Below are 15,344 nucleotides of genomic sequence, written 5' to 3'. Positions count from 1 at the left end.
GACCCAAAATCTCCACACGTCCAGGTTTAGCTTACCTCGACTGCAGGCCGGCCTGGATAAGGGGCTCCGCCCGGGGCCCCTTAAGATTCAGGTCTCGGCGCTCTCCATTTATTTTAAGCGCAGGCTAGCAGCCTTCAGGGATGTTCAAACCTTCTTCCAGGGGGTGCGCTTCATGTGCAGCCCCCCTTCGTTCATCCGGTAGAGCCCTGGGACCTCTATTTGGTGCTCAATGCACTTACCCGGCCTCCATTTGAACCTCTGAATTCGATTGATTTACCGCCTCTCACTTGGAAGTCGGTATTCCTTTTGGCTATCTCGTCAGCCCATAGGGTCTCGGAGTTGCCAGGGCTCTACTGCATGCCTCCATTCTTAATCTTCCATGAGAATAGAGCAGTACTTCACACCAAACCTTAGTTTGTTCCGAAGGTAGTGTCCAGGTTCCACTTAAATCAAGATATTGTGGTTCCGGCTTTCCGTCCTTGTTCTCCCTTTTCTTTCTCCTCAGATGACGAATTACAGTTGCTGGATGTGTTCCGTGCTCTTCGATGTTATGTCGACCGCACAGCTTCTGTACGTAAGACTAAGAACCTTTTCGTTCTTTACGATGCTCAAAAGCCAGGTTGGTCGGCTTCCAAGCAGTCTCTCGCTCCCGCTGGATCACTTCAACTATCAGACTAGCTTATGTTCGGGCGTCACTACCTGTTCCAGTATCGCTAAAAGCTCACTCTACCAGGGCTATTGCCGCTTCTTTAGCGGCACGTCATGGTACTCCAGCAGAGCAGCTATGCAGAGCGGCAACATGGTCGTCTGACCACACATTTGTCAAATTCTACAGGTTGCAGGGCTTTGCATCCTCTGATGCTACCTTTGGGCACAGAGCATTGCATGCAGCCGTTCCAGAGCATTCCCTCCCTTTGGGGCAGCTTTGGTATGTCCCCAATGTCTCGCAGTGTTCCCCAATGGTAGGAAAGAGAAAAGAAGATTTTTTACTCACCATAAAATCGATTTCTCTTACTCCATTGGTGGACACTGCACACCCTCCCTTGCTCTGTATTTAGTTCTGTTGTGTAAATGTTTATACTTATTACTTTTTTTGTTGCCCTATGGGGCTACCCTTCCTCATACACTTGATTATACAAAACTGAGGTATCTATAGTAGAGGAGGAGCATAGAGGAGAAGCGAGTGAATCAAACAAGTCTAAGTGCCTAAACTCCTAGTCCCACCTACTATACTCCAATGTCTCGCAGTGTGCCCCAATGGAGTAAGAGAAATCGATTTTATGGTGAGTATAAATCTTCTTTTTGGACCCAATATTAGACACCACAAACTTTGTAACATCCAAACAAATTGATATTATGCTCATCTTAATTCCAAGCACCATTTGGATAACTTCAGTTGTCATTTAGGAAGTTAGAACAATATCGCTTTCTTGCAACTCATTAGTATTTGTAGACGTTGTACAAGGATGGATTTATTTGAACACCAATCAGCTATTTTGATACTGAGGTTTCAGTAACATGGGTAACCAATGTCGCTACAAGATCAGCTCAACAAGGACAATGGATCTTGAAAGGCACAAAGCTTTTGTATAAGGAAAAGAAAGCATAGAAGAGGGCTAATGTCCCATACTAGAGTTGGACCCTATTTTTCCCAAAACACTCCATTTAGACTCACCATTATTTTAAAGAAATCATACTTTGTTGTCTAGATGATACAATTAAACACTCTACATTGTTTGTTCCCAATTGTAAAGCGCAACGGAATTTGCTGGCGCTTTATAAATAAATGTTGATGCAGGTCTGTGGATCTCTACATGGTGACAACAACGGTCAGGTCACATCCAATACTCCAATGTGGAGAGAGACACACTGCCATTCACAGTATATGGTACATTTTTATTTATTCAAATGAAGTCTGAATAAAAGAGGTTTATTGTGCTATAAAGCCCCCATCTCTCCTTTTACACAGATTCAACGGACCCATGGAGATCGAAAAAAGGAGAAGCTGCAAACCTAGATATCTGGGAGTATATTTTCCTAAACTGCGGGTTTGAAAAAGTGGAGATGTTGCCAATAGCAACCAGATTGACCGGTTGCTATAGGCAACATCTCCACTTTTTCAAACCTGCAGTTTAGTAAATATTCCCCCTGGTGTTATTGATCATTACTGGAGTTCCTGCACTGGGCACCAGCAGACACCCTTAAGGAACTTTTCTTATTATAAAAAGGCATCTGCACTGGTGTTTGGATTATATACACATCTATACACAGACTCTCACGTACAGTTACATAAAAACAAGGGCAGCTGAGGAAGGAGTTATAGCATGTAATTAGTCGGTCACACAAAAAAGTAATTCTGTACAAAATAAAGTTAAGTCCTAGTTAGAGGATTCTCAGTCTATTTTTCGGGTTAGTTATTTTCCCCGGTAACAAACAGGTGCACGCTCTTCTTAGACTGCAACATCTGAGCTGCCCTCTCTGCGCCCACCACGGAAGCCAGTCTCTGAGCGTCATACTTGGAGTACAGAGCGGTGCAGGTCCACGTGGCTTCCTCCCCCCGGTTCCACGCTTTCATCATGTTACACACCTCACTGTAGAACGAAGGGTAAGTGGGCAGCTCATAAAAGATAAGGTTCCGGATACCTCGCAGGGTGTATCTGACAACAGAAAAATACAATATTCATCTTGGTGTCTATCTCAGTCTTACTGCTACTATATGCAAATTAATATCAAAGCAGTAGAGTATTCTAATCATTGTTTTGTGATGCATCTGAGGTTCTCAACTTTTTGCTGCCCATACAGATTGCTCAAGATTCACTTTTTTGTGACACCCCAATGTTTAATTATAACAATATAAAACTAAAGTAAACTTCAGCCAATTTGTTTTGGCTACAATTAAACTATAGCTACTATTTAATACCCAATGTATATATTCAACCTACTTCATAGCCTTCCGCTGTTACTACACACAAATGTAGACGGGAAACGCTATATTACATGAAATGCATACAGACTTGTATATGCCGAGGAAATTACAAAACAAAACAATATTAATATAGTTATTTCTAAACATGCAGAATAGGTTTCATACACCTATGTATAACTATACTATGTGTAATAGTAGCGTGTGTCAGTTTTTATTACAAAACAAGTTATTCTTTCTCCATTACAAACAATTTGTCTGCTGCATTAACTCTAATAATAATAATAATTAACTCTAATAAGAGATTCCCCTGGGACAAAATCGGGTTTAAGTCCCTCACCTCTTGTAGAAGTGAAATCTCTCTGTGACGAGGAGGAATTGTCTCTCTCCTTTCAGAAAGAACTGACGTGCTCTAGAGATTCCCGGCCTGTCCGTGTATTCGCAGATGTGTGTGAAGTTCAACTCCTCTTTGTTGAAGTAGTTTCGGAGCCGCACGTAATCAAAGTAGGAAGGGATATAGATCAGCGTGTGCGACATGATGGCGTCTCGATATTGTGGCAAGATCTTGTCAGTGAAAAATTGGAATCTAGGGAAGTAGAACATTTCCATAAACCTTCTATGAGAAGTCAGACAGCACACAAGAATATTTGCATATTAAAAGCAAACATTGTATCAGTCTCATGCATACTTTGTATTCTTAACACTTCATGCTACTACAAACGTTAACATGGTTACTAAATGGTGTTAAATTAATTATGTACTGCAGTTTATAAAGTCAACACAACAATTGTATTATAAATCTCACAATGCATGAAAAAATCCCTCTGTGCATTTTACCTGGCCATGAACTAGTGGAAAGAGGCTCTTTACAAATTCCTGCATTGCTACAGTATTGAGAACTGCCGGGACTGGAAAGATCCAGGTATAGAATAATTACATCTACTGTATTTGTGCTGCTTATTTTAAAGTTCTGGAAAAGTATTTTTGGGGGATGTCTTCACTGCAACAGTACTAGAGCAGAGATTATTCTGGTGTTAAGTTTCAACTCTTGTAGAGTGTGGTGTCGTATCCTGACTGTGGAGGAAAATGAAACCAAGTCTACTACTTATAGAAGGGTTGTCTATACTCGACCGATTGGCTCTAAGGGGGAGGAGTCTACACTGGTATAGGGACATCCTAAGAGAATGCACTGGAGCATAAGGCTGTAAGCATGTGCTTTTATCTACAGATTATGATATAGAAAGACAAAGCAATGTAGTCCTTACAAGCTGCAGTAGGCCACGTACAAGAAAATAACCTAAAGTTATTTGAAGGATAATGCCACAGCGGAAAACATAAAAGTCAAATGTTACGGAGGACACTTAGCTAAAACAAACAGAAACTGTGCAGTGGGTTTAGCCTCAGGGTGAGCAGTAAGTTCTCTTTACCTCCTACTGCCCAGGTTATAGCAGGATGAGCTACACTCATGTGACGCCCAATGCTATGTGTGGATACTGCTTTCATTTAGGGAACAAACAGAAATGAGCCAAACTAACAGACATGTGACAACAGAGCTCGCAAAACATAAGAATGAAGTTTACAACATGTTTGAGTAAAATGGATATAATTCAGAGGAATTCATTAAAGCTATTTATTGCATTAGGAGAATGCATAATCATATATTGAATTAGGTAGAATCAACTAATAACCACAGTCATTAATTAGGAGGTTTATGTTATTGATATACACTTTAATAACCTTGGGTTTTGCAACTAGGTGTAATAATGACTAGGAGCCTGATTCATTAAGGAAATGTTAAGTAAAAAATGAAGTAATCTCCTGGACAAAACCATGTTACAATGCAAGGGGTGCAAACTAGTTTTCTATTTTGCACATACGTTAAATACTGTCTGTTTTTTTCATGTAGCACACAAATACTTGATAGCTTATTTGTACACTGAAATTTAAAAGTTGATATTTGTGTGCTACATGAAAAACAGTCAGTATTTAACTTATGTGCAAAACAGAAAAACTAGTTTGCACCCCTTGCATTGTAACATGGTTTTGTCCAGATTACTTACTCAATTTTTTACTTAACTTTCCTTAATGAATCAGGCCCTAAGTGGTGGTTTTCTTATTTAAAGAACTGCTAATTTGAAGTATATTTTGGGGAAAGTAATATAGTGAACAAGGAGAGCTGTTGTATGGTTATAAACCTTTGTTGTTTCATTGCTAAGATGTCATGATGAACAAAACCACCCAACGCCCATGGCGGTCAGCAAGGCTTTCAGGTAAGCGAGGTTAGACTATGTGGAAATGCAATAAACTACACATTAGAAAGATGCTGACAGTCGACGCAGAGTTACACATCCTATGCTAAAAACACAGTCTGCAGCTTCAATGAATAATACGTTCATGGGACGCTCAATGTACTTAAGACTCTACACCGAGGGTTACATTATCTTCTATGTAAGAGCTGAAAGAATTATGTCAAAACTTTAAAATTTCACTGGCCAGCTGGCACTCACCTTGCATCTATCACAGAAAGCAAGCTGTCCGCCTCTAGGCGCTGGAACACATGCGGAAGCTGCACCAGAACTTGAGAAATAGAGCCTGTTAGTGGCATGTTTCTCACCGCCACCTAAATGGGATTCAATATAAAGTGCATTGTTATTTAGGAACAATGTTTATGCTTTCTGCTTCCACAGATTTGTTTGGACACAGAGTTGAACAGCAAAAGAACAATTTAACCTCACAACTGAGGTTAAATTGTTGTGTTTGTGCTTGTTATGTATAGAATTTAAACAGGAGTCACTGAACTTACTTGTCCACTGTAATTGAAGCAATGCTTATTAAATAAGGAGTTTATTTGGGGCTCTTGCAAGGCACTGAACAGCAGTGTTTGCCGATAGTACTTGGACCAATTGCTGAGGTTCCACATACGAACGCGGGAGAAATCCACACCATGAGAGTCCGTGGGCTGGAGGTTGAGGTGAGACATCAGATGCTGAAACAAGATAAGTACAATAAGCTTTAGATTGATTTTACAGCCAAACCCAAAATGTTATTCCTTAGAAATACGACCTCTTTATCAGTCAAGGACTTGCGGTGGAGTTTTAGATAAAGACTCCAGACAGAATGTTGGTGTTACCGCTATAGGGAATGCTTACCAGTACATGTTCCCAGTTTTGCATCAGATATATATCAGCCTGATCAATGATCAGGACATCTATAGAAGAAAGGAAATCAAAGTCCCTTTGTTTCTCGCCTTCACTTCCAATGATGGTACGAAGCCCAAGAGGAGAAGCGATGATAATGTCCGAAGAGTAGAAAGGAGAGTAAAGCCTCATGCTCTTCTGTAGAATGGACAATCCTGTAAACCAGAGGCAGCAAGAAATGATTATGACACACAAGAACCCATTTATTCCTTGACAAATGTTTCCACAGCGCAGCCGTCAGATATTTAAAGCGCAGAAGCCTTTAAATCTAGGAGGAGTAGTTGTGGCTTGAAAAGTAAGATGGGTTGGTAGGAAGTATCATTGAAAAATATAAGGAGGCATGGTGACATAGTGGTTAGTATTGCTACTGCTGGTGCCATGAGTTCTATTCTGGCCAGGGCCCTATCTGTGTGGAATGTAAGCTCTACTGGTGTAGGGACAGATGAAAATGTTTAACCAGTTGCAAGGTAGTCCCAATGTAGCCTCTTTTATCACCTCCTAATCCCACCTTGGGCTCTGCCTGTCCAGGAGAGTTACAAAAGGTCTCGATTGGTGGGCTGCTTACACTATCCAGCCCCCTCCCCTACCTCCCCAGGTGTCTTCCCTCAGGTGACCCCTGCTGGATCAGACTCCTGGTTGCCTGTAGAGCTCACTAGTGGACAATAGGGAGCAAACAGAAATAACAATGGCAGCTTAATTCACTCAACTCAATTCACTCAACTCCTGAGTGTTCCCTGTGGAGGTGGAATTTAACCCCTGAAGTACTTTTCCAAGGAGATGTTATAGTTACATGACTGATACTTCCTGATAACAACATGGCTAAAAAGTGCAGTTCAGGTATGGATTAGATTAAGGGGTTGTAACACCATACACCATGCCCGTTACTTTACACTCACCTATCCTGAAATGGTCATCGATATTCCCAGAAAACACGGCTTCGTAATCCTCGGGCCTCTTCAGGTTGGGGGGTTTATCCTCGGGCTCAGAGCCAAACTCGTCTCTGAACCTCTTCTTGTTGCTCACATCCACTTTTCGGTCAGGGACCTCCATGAGGCTGATCAGGATTTGCACTACTCGCAAGGCCGACTCACGGAACGGAACAACAATGAGGACCTGTGGACAATACAGAGAACTTCACTTGTATATGCAAAGAGAGATAATTTAGTCTGTTCTGGCAGCAAGGAGCAGGTGTCTGGAATAGACGTGGTGCAAGTCTAGAGGTGTGGTAAATACATAGGATAGAGAGAACATAATTACCTAAAGATATGCGATTACCTTTATATCTAGGTTATTTTACTTCATAGAACACTTTTAAACTAAGTTACAGGACACACGTGGGGATGGCAGGCTTCCTAAGTTGATGGAAGTTACACATGGATTGGGGGATAAAAAAATAAATTTAAAAAAAAGGTGCTTCTTAGGGGGTAATTCAATTCTTAAAATATCCAGACGAGGTGGTTCCGGAACAGCCATAGAGGTGCGAGCATAAATGAGCATTGTATTTTTACTGATATTACCATAAAAATATTACAGTAAAAATACGCTTCCGCTTTGTTCTTAGAAACATCTCAGACTATTGAATCTGCCCCTAAAACTGAAGAGGAATGATATCTAGAGAAACTCTACACCAAAAAAATGCCATAATGCAAGTGTGACACAATCCTTATAACACATTGTACTTAACAGTAGTAACTGATCATGACCAGAGCCAGCAGCAAGAATAATTTATGTCAACATATAATACCACCTTTGGAGATATAAGTCCCCTATGAAAGTGTGGTAAAAACTGTGGACAATGTCAAACACAACTCTATATGAAATTCATAATATTTCTATGTTGGCACCTACTTAGGATTTCTATAAACTTCAAAAGTAGCAATCTCACTTACTAATGAGTAGTAATCATTACACATTAAACATCAATGAAAAAGTGGAATCTGTGGTTGCTTTGACCCACGCTCTTCAAATTGTGTTCTGCAGGTTTTACAACCAGTAACACAACACAACCAGTGTATAGAGTCTCATGGGAAACTGCAGTTATTAAATGTCAAGTGCAATCCCCTTTATATCATGTCTCTCTGTTTGGAATAAGAATATTACAAGTCACTGAAGTTCTATTATAAGTAGTGCTGAGTGCAGTGAAAATTAAAGATTTTTACCTAGATATATCGGTTCACTGTGCATAATGTAGGTTCTTCATACCTTGGGTCTGGTCAGGCCCTGGTCTCGGAGGTCCTCTTCATCGAGCATGGTCTTCTGATCTCTCTTCTTGGCGTTGTTGGTGAGAACCTGCGAGTTTGCTTTCAGTACATGATTGAGAGCATGGAGACAGTAGACATGTCTGATCTCTTCCCCTGAAGCCATCCTGGCTGGGTAGAACAAGTCTTTGTAGGAATTCATAATGGTTAACAGTTCCTTCTGTAAGGAGGTGAAGCTCCGATCACTCTGGCTTCTTAGGAAAGGACTGTTCACGGAGGGCCACGTGGAATCCAGTGGCCTGTGGAGATGGAGCTTTTTTAGGTCACTTTCTTTATCCAATTTTAACGAATGAGCCTTTTCAGAGGTAGATGAAAATGCTAACTGACCCAATGCTGACCACTGCGGAGAATTAAAGAAAAGAAAAACCTTTCATATTGCAACTACCACAAGTCTATAGGTCGCAGAGCCGTCTGAATCTTCAATTCTCCAATGTATTATTAATGAACTTACATATCAATCCAAAACTTAGCAAGGACTATCGAAATCTAAAGATTTCACATGGTCAAGAGAAGATAAATCATGAATGAAACAGCCACACTTCGAACTATGCCTTAACCACATACACCGCATGTTCTAGTGTAGGTGGAGACAAACGTCAAGAGTTCACGAACGTGGTCTGTTAATGCTAAAGCTACTTTAGGGATATTTCTGAAAACTGGTGTCATGAGTTACAGAACCAAAACACAAATTTTTCCAGGGTTTAGAAAGTGATAGAAAATATCATTAGTTGTCATCCATCACGTCCCAGATTGTATTTACATTAAGATGTGTTGGTTTTGGCAGATTCATCAGGTTGCTTAAAAAAAATAAAAAAAATCTGAGTATCTTATTAGCTACAAATAAGAACGATACTTTATTATTATTATTATTTTTTATTTATAGGGCGCCACTAGGTGTGCGTAGCGCCGTACAGGGACAAACGAAATTACAATGCGAGGTGAGACAGCACAGTACAGTAGACAATAAGCACAGTAACTCGGTGAGCTCAAAGCACAGCTAGAGAGGGCAGGGGAGAGGGGAAGGTCCGCATACGACAGAGCCTAAGAGGGAGGGCGTGGATGACAGGGAGACCCCCAGAGGGAGAGGAGGGAGCGAGAGGGGATGTGGGGAAGAGGGTCCCCGAGGAGGAGGGCTAGGTAGCTGGAGAGCAGAGTTAAAAGTGGTGAAGACAGGAGGAGAGATGACCCTGCTCAAAGGAGCGTACAATCCCCTTCGATATTGAAATGATTGCTAATATCGGCATGTTATTCCTGGTTGGAACACATTTGGCATTTTGGATTTCAGAATGTAAATGTTGGAAAGATCTTTGGTTGAATCTCCCCCCTTTGTTTGGATCAGTAGAATAAGAACTAGGTGGAAATGAAAGATACAGCCACATAACTATGTAACAATTATGCTTTACCTTCAAAGACACAGTTTTTTTAGAGCTGGTTGTAATCTGGTTAATGTCATCTTCATCCAGTTCTTGGTCGATATGCTTTTTAAATGGATCTAGATAGAAAGAAGAGCAAGAGGATTACGGTTTCTTCCACAGATAATAGATATATTTAATTATAAATGTTAAAAAAAACATTTATAAAGAGAACAGTTCCTGGCATGTAAGGTGAAAAATACAGAAAATGTCCATAAAGTTATATTAGGCACAATTCTCCTTAACTTAAATAATTATCACCCTTAAACAACACCATGATCAGTGACTTATGGAGATCTGACAGATTCTACAGTGTAGTCCAAAGAGAGAAAATAGAGATATATATTATTTTATCATCATTTCTACAGGAACAACCTATTTATCACAATATAAGAATACCTTCGGAAGCAGCAGGAGAGGGTAACATGGGGCTGTCCTTGTGGTCTTCCACATCATCTTCCATGAAGTTTGTCTCTAAACTAAATTTAGATTCATGTTTAATATCTGTAAATTCTTCCCCTTCTTGGGCTGGTTCTACGGTCTCTGGTTTCCCTTCAACGCCCTCCGCTTCCTCTCCATCACCAACATGCTCTGGGAGCAAGAAAAAGCAATCTCTGATTAACACACATGGCATTACGAATTGAAATATTAATTATCACAGTGCAAATAGCAGAATATGCTAAAACGCATAGAAACCGGATATTAGTTTACATCAGCGGAGTTAGACTACCGAGAGCAAATATTTCAATGGTTTATATAAATTACACGTTTCTCCCACTTGTTGGGACTCTAAAATCTAGTAATTGAGACTGAAGGACTACGTGGGAGGAAATTCCCCGGGGCAACCAGAGGATTCCATATAAGGCTACTAAGATGCAGCAGTAACTTGCAACATAGTTGGATGGGCGATTTTGCAATCCCAAGTTATTAAGATACAATCAGAGGTTTACAGTAACAGAAAACAAATGTATTAAGAACAAGTCTGTTATCTGCCAGCAACAACCCATTTTATTTTGGCATTAGAGGCTTTAATGCACATTAGATTTAGTCTATCCAATGATAACCATTAACAGATTCAGCTGTAGAACAGATATACTAGTAAATGTTTATGATCACTTTTACATATGTGAATAGATTTATTTTACATGGAGTGCTAAAATAAATATTTTTGGGGGGTTTCTTTTACTTTAAGATAAGCGAGAGTAAGTATAATGTGGAGGGTTCATAAATAATCGATTCCCTTTTGGTTTCTGAAACTGGTAAATTTCTACCAGATGACAGATGACAGCTCCACCTTCAGTAAATAGGAAGTGGCCGCCCTCCGGGAAACCTAATCCAGAGATATGCGATTCAAGTAATTTGGGACCCAATTTAATTAACAGAACAGTAATAGTGGTCTTCCCTTATAACACATCCAAGGTAGAGGTACAGCAAAGAAACATAAAATTACATCTTACTTCCTTCCTCATCTCCTGACAACTCTTCGCTTGCTCCTTCATCTGCTCCTTCACTGTCCTCATCTTCTATATTATCAGCCAATTGTTCAACGTCATCCCCACCTTCTGCCTCATCTTCAACATCCTCATCATCGTCGTCGTCCTCCTCCTCCTCCTCCTCTTCATCGTCAGAAACATGCTTTAATGTTGCCAGCAGCTGGTGGTACATATTGACGTTTTCTGGCTCACTTTCCACCTCGCTATCGGAATGTGATTCATCATCTGAAGTATCAGGCTGGACAAATACCACAAAAATAACTTAATAGCTGAAATTATCCTTAAAACTGTTGTCCGTTTTAGAACAACCACCACCTCTTAATATTGCACTAGGAGACTCAACACCCCAGCCTCCAATCTCTACCCATGCTTTACATGCTGTGATTCCTGGGTAATGTTGTGGTTCCCAGTGATCTCACTGCAACAAGTGTGGTTCATAGTAGTGAAATTCTAACTAAAGTTTAAATTGACTTAATACTGAACAATTGTAAGATCTCTTATTTCCAGCAAGTTCCCATATGTAACAGCTCCAAAGCTGCATATCTGGCTATTTCCTGGTGTAAGCTACAGGAAGGGATTACTCTGAAGACATGAGATCTGAACATTTATATTTCTCCTGTTTGTTCATATCTTCTGCTAAACCAACAAAGCATTTGGTAAACGGATTCCCATGTTTCAGAGTAATAGCAGAAGACAGAGCTGGTGTATCATACTGTCCACTGCTTTTATCTAGACTGGGGCAAAGGCAGGATTTGTAGAGGGGGGGTTTCCACACCAAGCCGCCAGTGGGCGTGGCCAGCATGCATGGCTATAATTTTAGACAGTGCTTGTCTGCTCTCCAACTCTTCCTATCCCTATAATATACATGGGCAATGCTGCGTGGACTACTCTTAGGTGCACTTTTCAAGCAGAGCCGTGTGAAGCGGGGGCAGTGTCCAGCCACCTCAATTATACAGTGCCCCAGACTTGGATGGGGGGGTTTCCAGGCACTAGAACCCCCCCCCCCCCACACCCATATCTTGGTTTGCCTATGCTAGAGGAATAATTTTTTGTGGGCAATCCCGGATCCAAGGTCCCAATCTCCAGATTCTAATTTATCTTTTTTACTTGACTCTTGAACTATACTCTATTATCTCCAACCTAAGAATATTATAATTGAAGAATCAGGCATGTTTTCAATGAAATATGAACATCTCAATTATGGATGTTTAGCAACCTGCAAATCACTCGTCACCCATTGTGTACCAACGCACATTTAGCAAGGTAGCAGAAAAGAGTAGAGATTTATGCACTGCGCAGAACACGATAGCTCAACTAATTAACCTGATATCACTGAACACATCATAGTAAACATATTGAGCTACTTTATGTCATTTTTAGAAATTAGTGTAAAGCACTGGGGGAGATGGGACACAGATATTAAAGGAAAACTACCCACATTTTTTAAATTTATAGCAAAAGATTGCTATTTTTTCCAAATCATAACCTAATTAACCTGCTGTCTTATTGTTGAAAAACATTTAAACGCATCTACTTTGCTGCATACTAAGGGGCAATAGCCCTGCAGAACGCACTGTTGGGTCAGTAGTTGCCCAGGTATGATCTACATAACAGTATTGTAGTAAATGAGGGAGGAAGAGTCCTAGAATATGGACAAAGGTAGAACTGCTAAAACAGATCTAGTGCGTTTCATTTCCACAAGGTGGAAACTGAAAAATGTATATAACAAATTTCAGCTTAACATCTTACAACCAGCTGGGTAATATGGATTAAAGAGAGTAAAGATGGAAGTTCCAGTCACTTACCAGTTCAACAAGCTGAGTTTTTTCTTCTCTTTTAGAGATTCTGCAATTAGGAAATCAAGCAAAAAATAAGACACTGATTTACATAAAAATATACCAAACCGCAAATAATTTATTCATATGTTAAAGGGACTTTACCCCTATTATTTATGCTTCCAGTGTATTTTATTTGTTTATTCTTGCTATATCTCTTTAACTTGTTTCTATGGCGGTGATAGTAAACCTACTTGCAAAACTCACTAATTACTAAAGCTCTATTATTTCCATTCCCTTCCACAGAATTTCATTATGAATTCCCAAAACTCTCCAGTCAAACTTCTTGCAATAAAATAATTTGTGGACGTGGCAAGAGATATGTGCGATATTATAGGGGTACAGACAGGACCGAAAAAAAAACATTAGAATACATTTACTACTTGTGTGTTCCACTCAGTGGCGGATCTAGGGAGGGGGGGCGATCACCCCCCCATAGCAGAGTGTGCAGCTGCCGGCAGCAAGCCCATATGCAGGTCCGTTCGGAAGAGACAGTCAGGGAGTGTGTTGCCCAGCTGCTCTGATTGTATTTTAAAACCAATCAGAGCCGCCGGGCATCACACTCTCCCTGCCTGTCTCTGCCGAACGGACCCGCACATAGTGTGCAGCCGCATGCAGCATTAGCTGTCAAAAAGGGGGCGGGGACTAAATCTAGATCCGCTTCCAATGGCTGTTAAATACTTTCGAGTCAAAAAAGACAAAAGTATTATAGGAGCGATACCTTTATTGGCTAACCAAAACTTTTTTTCAAAAAAAGTTGCCTCATGAAGGGGCCTCTGTTTTCTGGAAGCTAGCAAATACAATAATATTTTTTTCTGGTTAGCCAATAAAGGTATCACTCCTATAATACTTTTGTCTTTTTTGGACGAAAGTATTTAACATCACATAGATTTTTCTGCCTAACACGGTACTGCAATAATAATTTTTAAAAATATTTTTTTCGCTACACTTCCTCTGGCTGCAATGAGCCCCAGTACATATTTATAGTGTCCTGCTTGCTGTGCTCTGTCTGTCTGTCTTTTATCATGCCCAATTAATCTGCCATCAGTGTGATTTAAAGGGACCTTTAAGTGGTTTCAGACCACACTCACTGGTCATAAAAGGGGTGCTGCTCCCCAAAATCCTTTAAGTGTTTCTTTTGTTTCTTGGTCAGGGCGCTCACTTCCTCCGCCACCCGCTGCTTCCTCCTCTTCCCCATCTTCTACCCGGTGAGAACACCACAGCACCAACACACACGTGTTTCCGTACGCTGTCGCCTACTTCGTGACGTCATTCACAGCTACAGTACCAAGCCGACTCCTGTCAGCTGACCTGTGTGCGACGTCACTGAGCAGCGACGTTCTGTTCCGCCACTACTTAGCGGTAAGTGCTATAGATGCCCTCCTTCTAAAGGGTCAGCTGACAATACCAGGTCATGTGACTGCGCTGTAGTCACATGATACACAGTGGAGGCTGATACAAATGTACTTATTCCTGTGTGGTTGCTGAAAGTAATGGAGGATCAGGTAGAGCCGTGTTGTAGGAACATTGCAATAGTTCTACTGAATTCAGTTGGAAAGATTGTTTTCCCTGTAAGACTTATTCATGTGTGAGATGCTTTTCAGGCATGATTTAATCCCAGAGAGGAGTCATAAAACAGGAGACATTGCAGGGACGTACTGAAAGCTAATCAGCAATTATATTATTCTAATTATTTCAACTTGCACCTTACAATTTATTTGGTTGTTGTGAGTAGTTCAGGAGATCAGTATGTTCAGCTAGTTGTATAGGCAGACTAAATAAATATATATATATATATATATATATATATATATATATATATATATAAAATCTCCAAATGTGTCATCTTGTAATTAAGATGTCTATAAAAATGACACATTAGTTTGTTATTTTAACTTTCCCTTTTTGTTTTACAATGACTCTCCTACCATCAACATTTTGTCAGATGTGTTTGCTTGTAATAAGAGTAATTGGTTTCTCTGTGTGTTAGGAGTTGCATAACCCTGTCAGTCATAGCAGCAGTCCATTCTTCATCAGCTACTTCCCAATATCCTCCTCATTATTCTTTAATTCTCCCTGTAACAGCACAGGTTACTGACCTATTCTTCTGTGGGATATTTTCCCTTTAAAGTCGGGAAGGGGAGTTTATTTTGGGTGGTGCTGGTGATAAAAAAAAAAAACCTCATGTGGCATAATCCTTAATCTGCAATGCGTGGTAGACCCAGC

At 40.4% G+C, this 15,344-nt stretch overlaps 1 protein-coding gene across 1 annotated transcript; it reads right to left on the bottom strand.

Annotated features, from left to right (window-relative positions):
• Positions 1-1,916: 1,916 nt before the first annotated feature.
• On the bottom strand, positions 1,917-14,461 carry UTP25 (UTP25 small subunit processome component). The gene is made up of 12 exons (XM_075204191.1): positions 14,210-14,461; positions 13,089-13,128; positions 11,248-11,521; positions 10,190-10,381; positions 9,782-9,870; positions 8,323-8,718; positions 7,017-7,233; positions 6,073-6,275; positions 5,727-5,909; positions 5,431-5,543; positions 3,264-3,509; positions 1,917-2,657 (listed from the first exon to the last, which is right to left on the bottom strand). Exons 1-12 carry the CDS (start codon positions 14,314-14,316, stop codon positions 2,411-2,413), a joined length of 2,307 nt encoding a protein of 768 aa, XP_075060292.1. The 5' UTR covers positions 14,317-14,461; the 3' UTR covers positions 1,917-2,410.
• Positions 14,462-15,344: the final 883 nt, after the last annotated feature.

Source organism: Mixophyes fleayi, chromosome 3, assembly GCF_038048845.1.
Source record: "Mixophyes fleayi isolate aMixFle1 chromosome 3, aMixFle1.hap1, whole genome shotgun sequence".
NCBI classification, from domain to species: Eukaryota; Metazoa; Chordata; class Amphibia; order Anura; family Limnodynastidae; genus Mixophyes; species Mixophyes fleayi.
The sequence above is the reverse complement of the archived record's forward strand: the minus strand, read 5'-3'. Positions and strand labels throughout refer to the sequence as shown.

Bases quoted from the DNA above. Each gene is read 5' to 3' on its own strand.
- UTP25 (XM_075204191.1), bottom strand. From the start codon at position 14,316: ATGGGGAAGAGGAGGAAGCAGCGGGTGGCGGAGGAAGTGAGCGCCCTG. The intron at 11,522-13,088 runs GTAAGTGACTGG...GTATTTGTCCAG, and splicing joins AAACTCAGCTTGTTGAACTG to CCTGATACTTCAGATGATGA. The intron at 7,234-8,322 runs GTATGAAGAACC...TATTGTCCACAG, and splicing joins AGGGCCTGACCAGACCCAAG to GTCCTCATTGTTGTTCCGTT.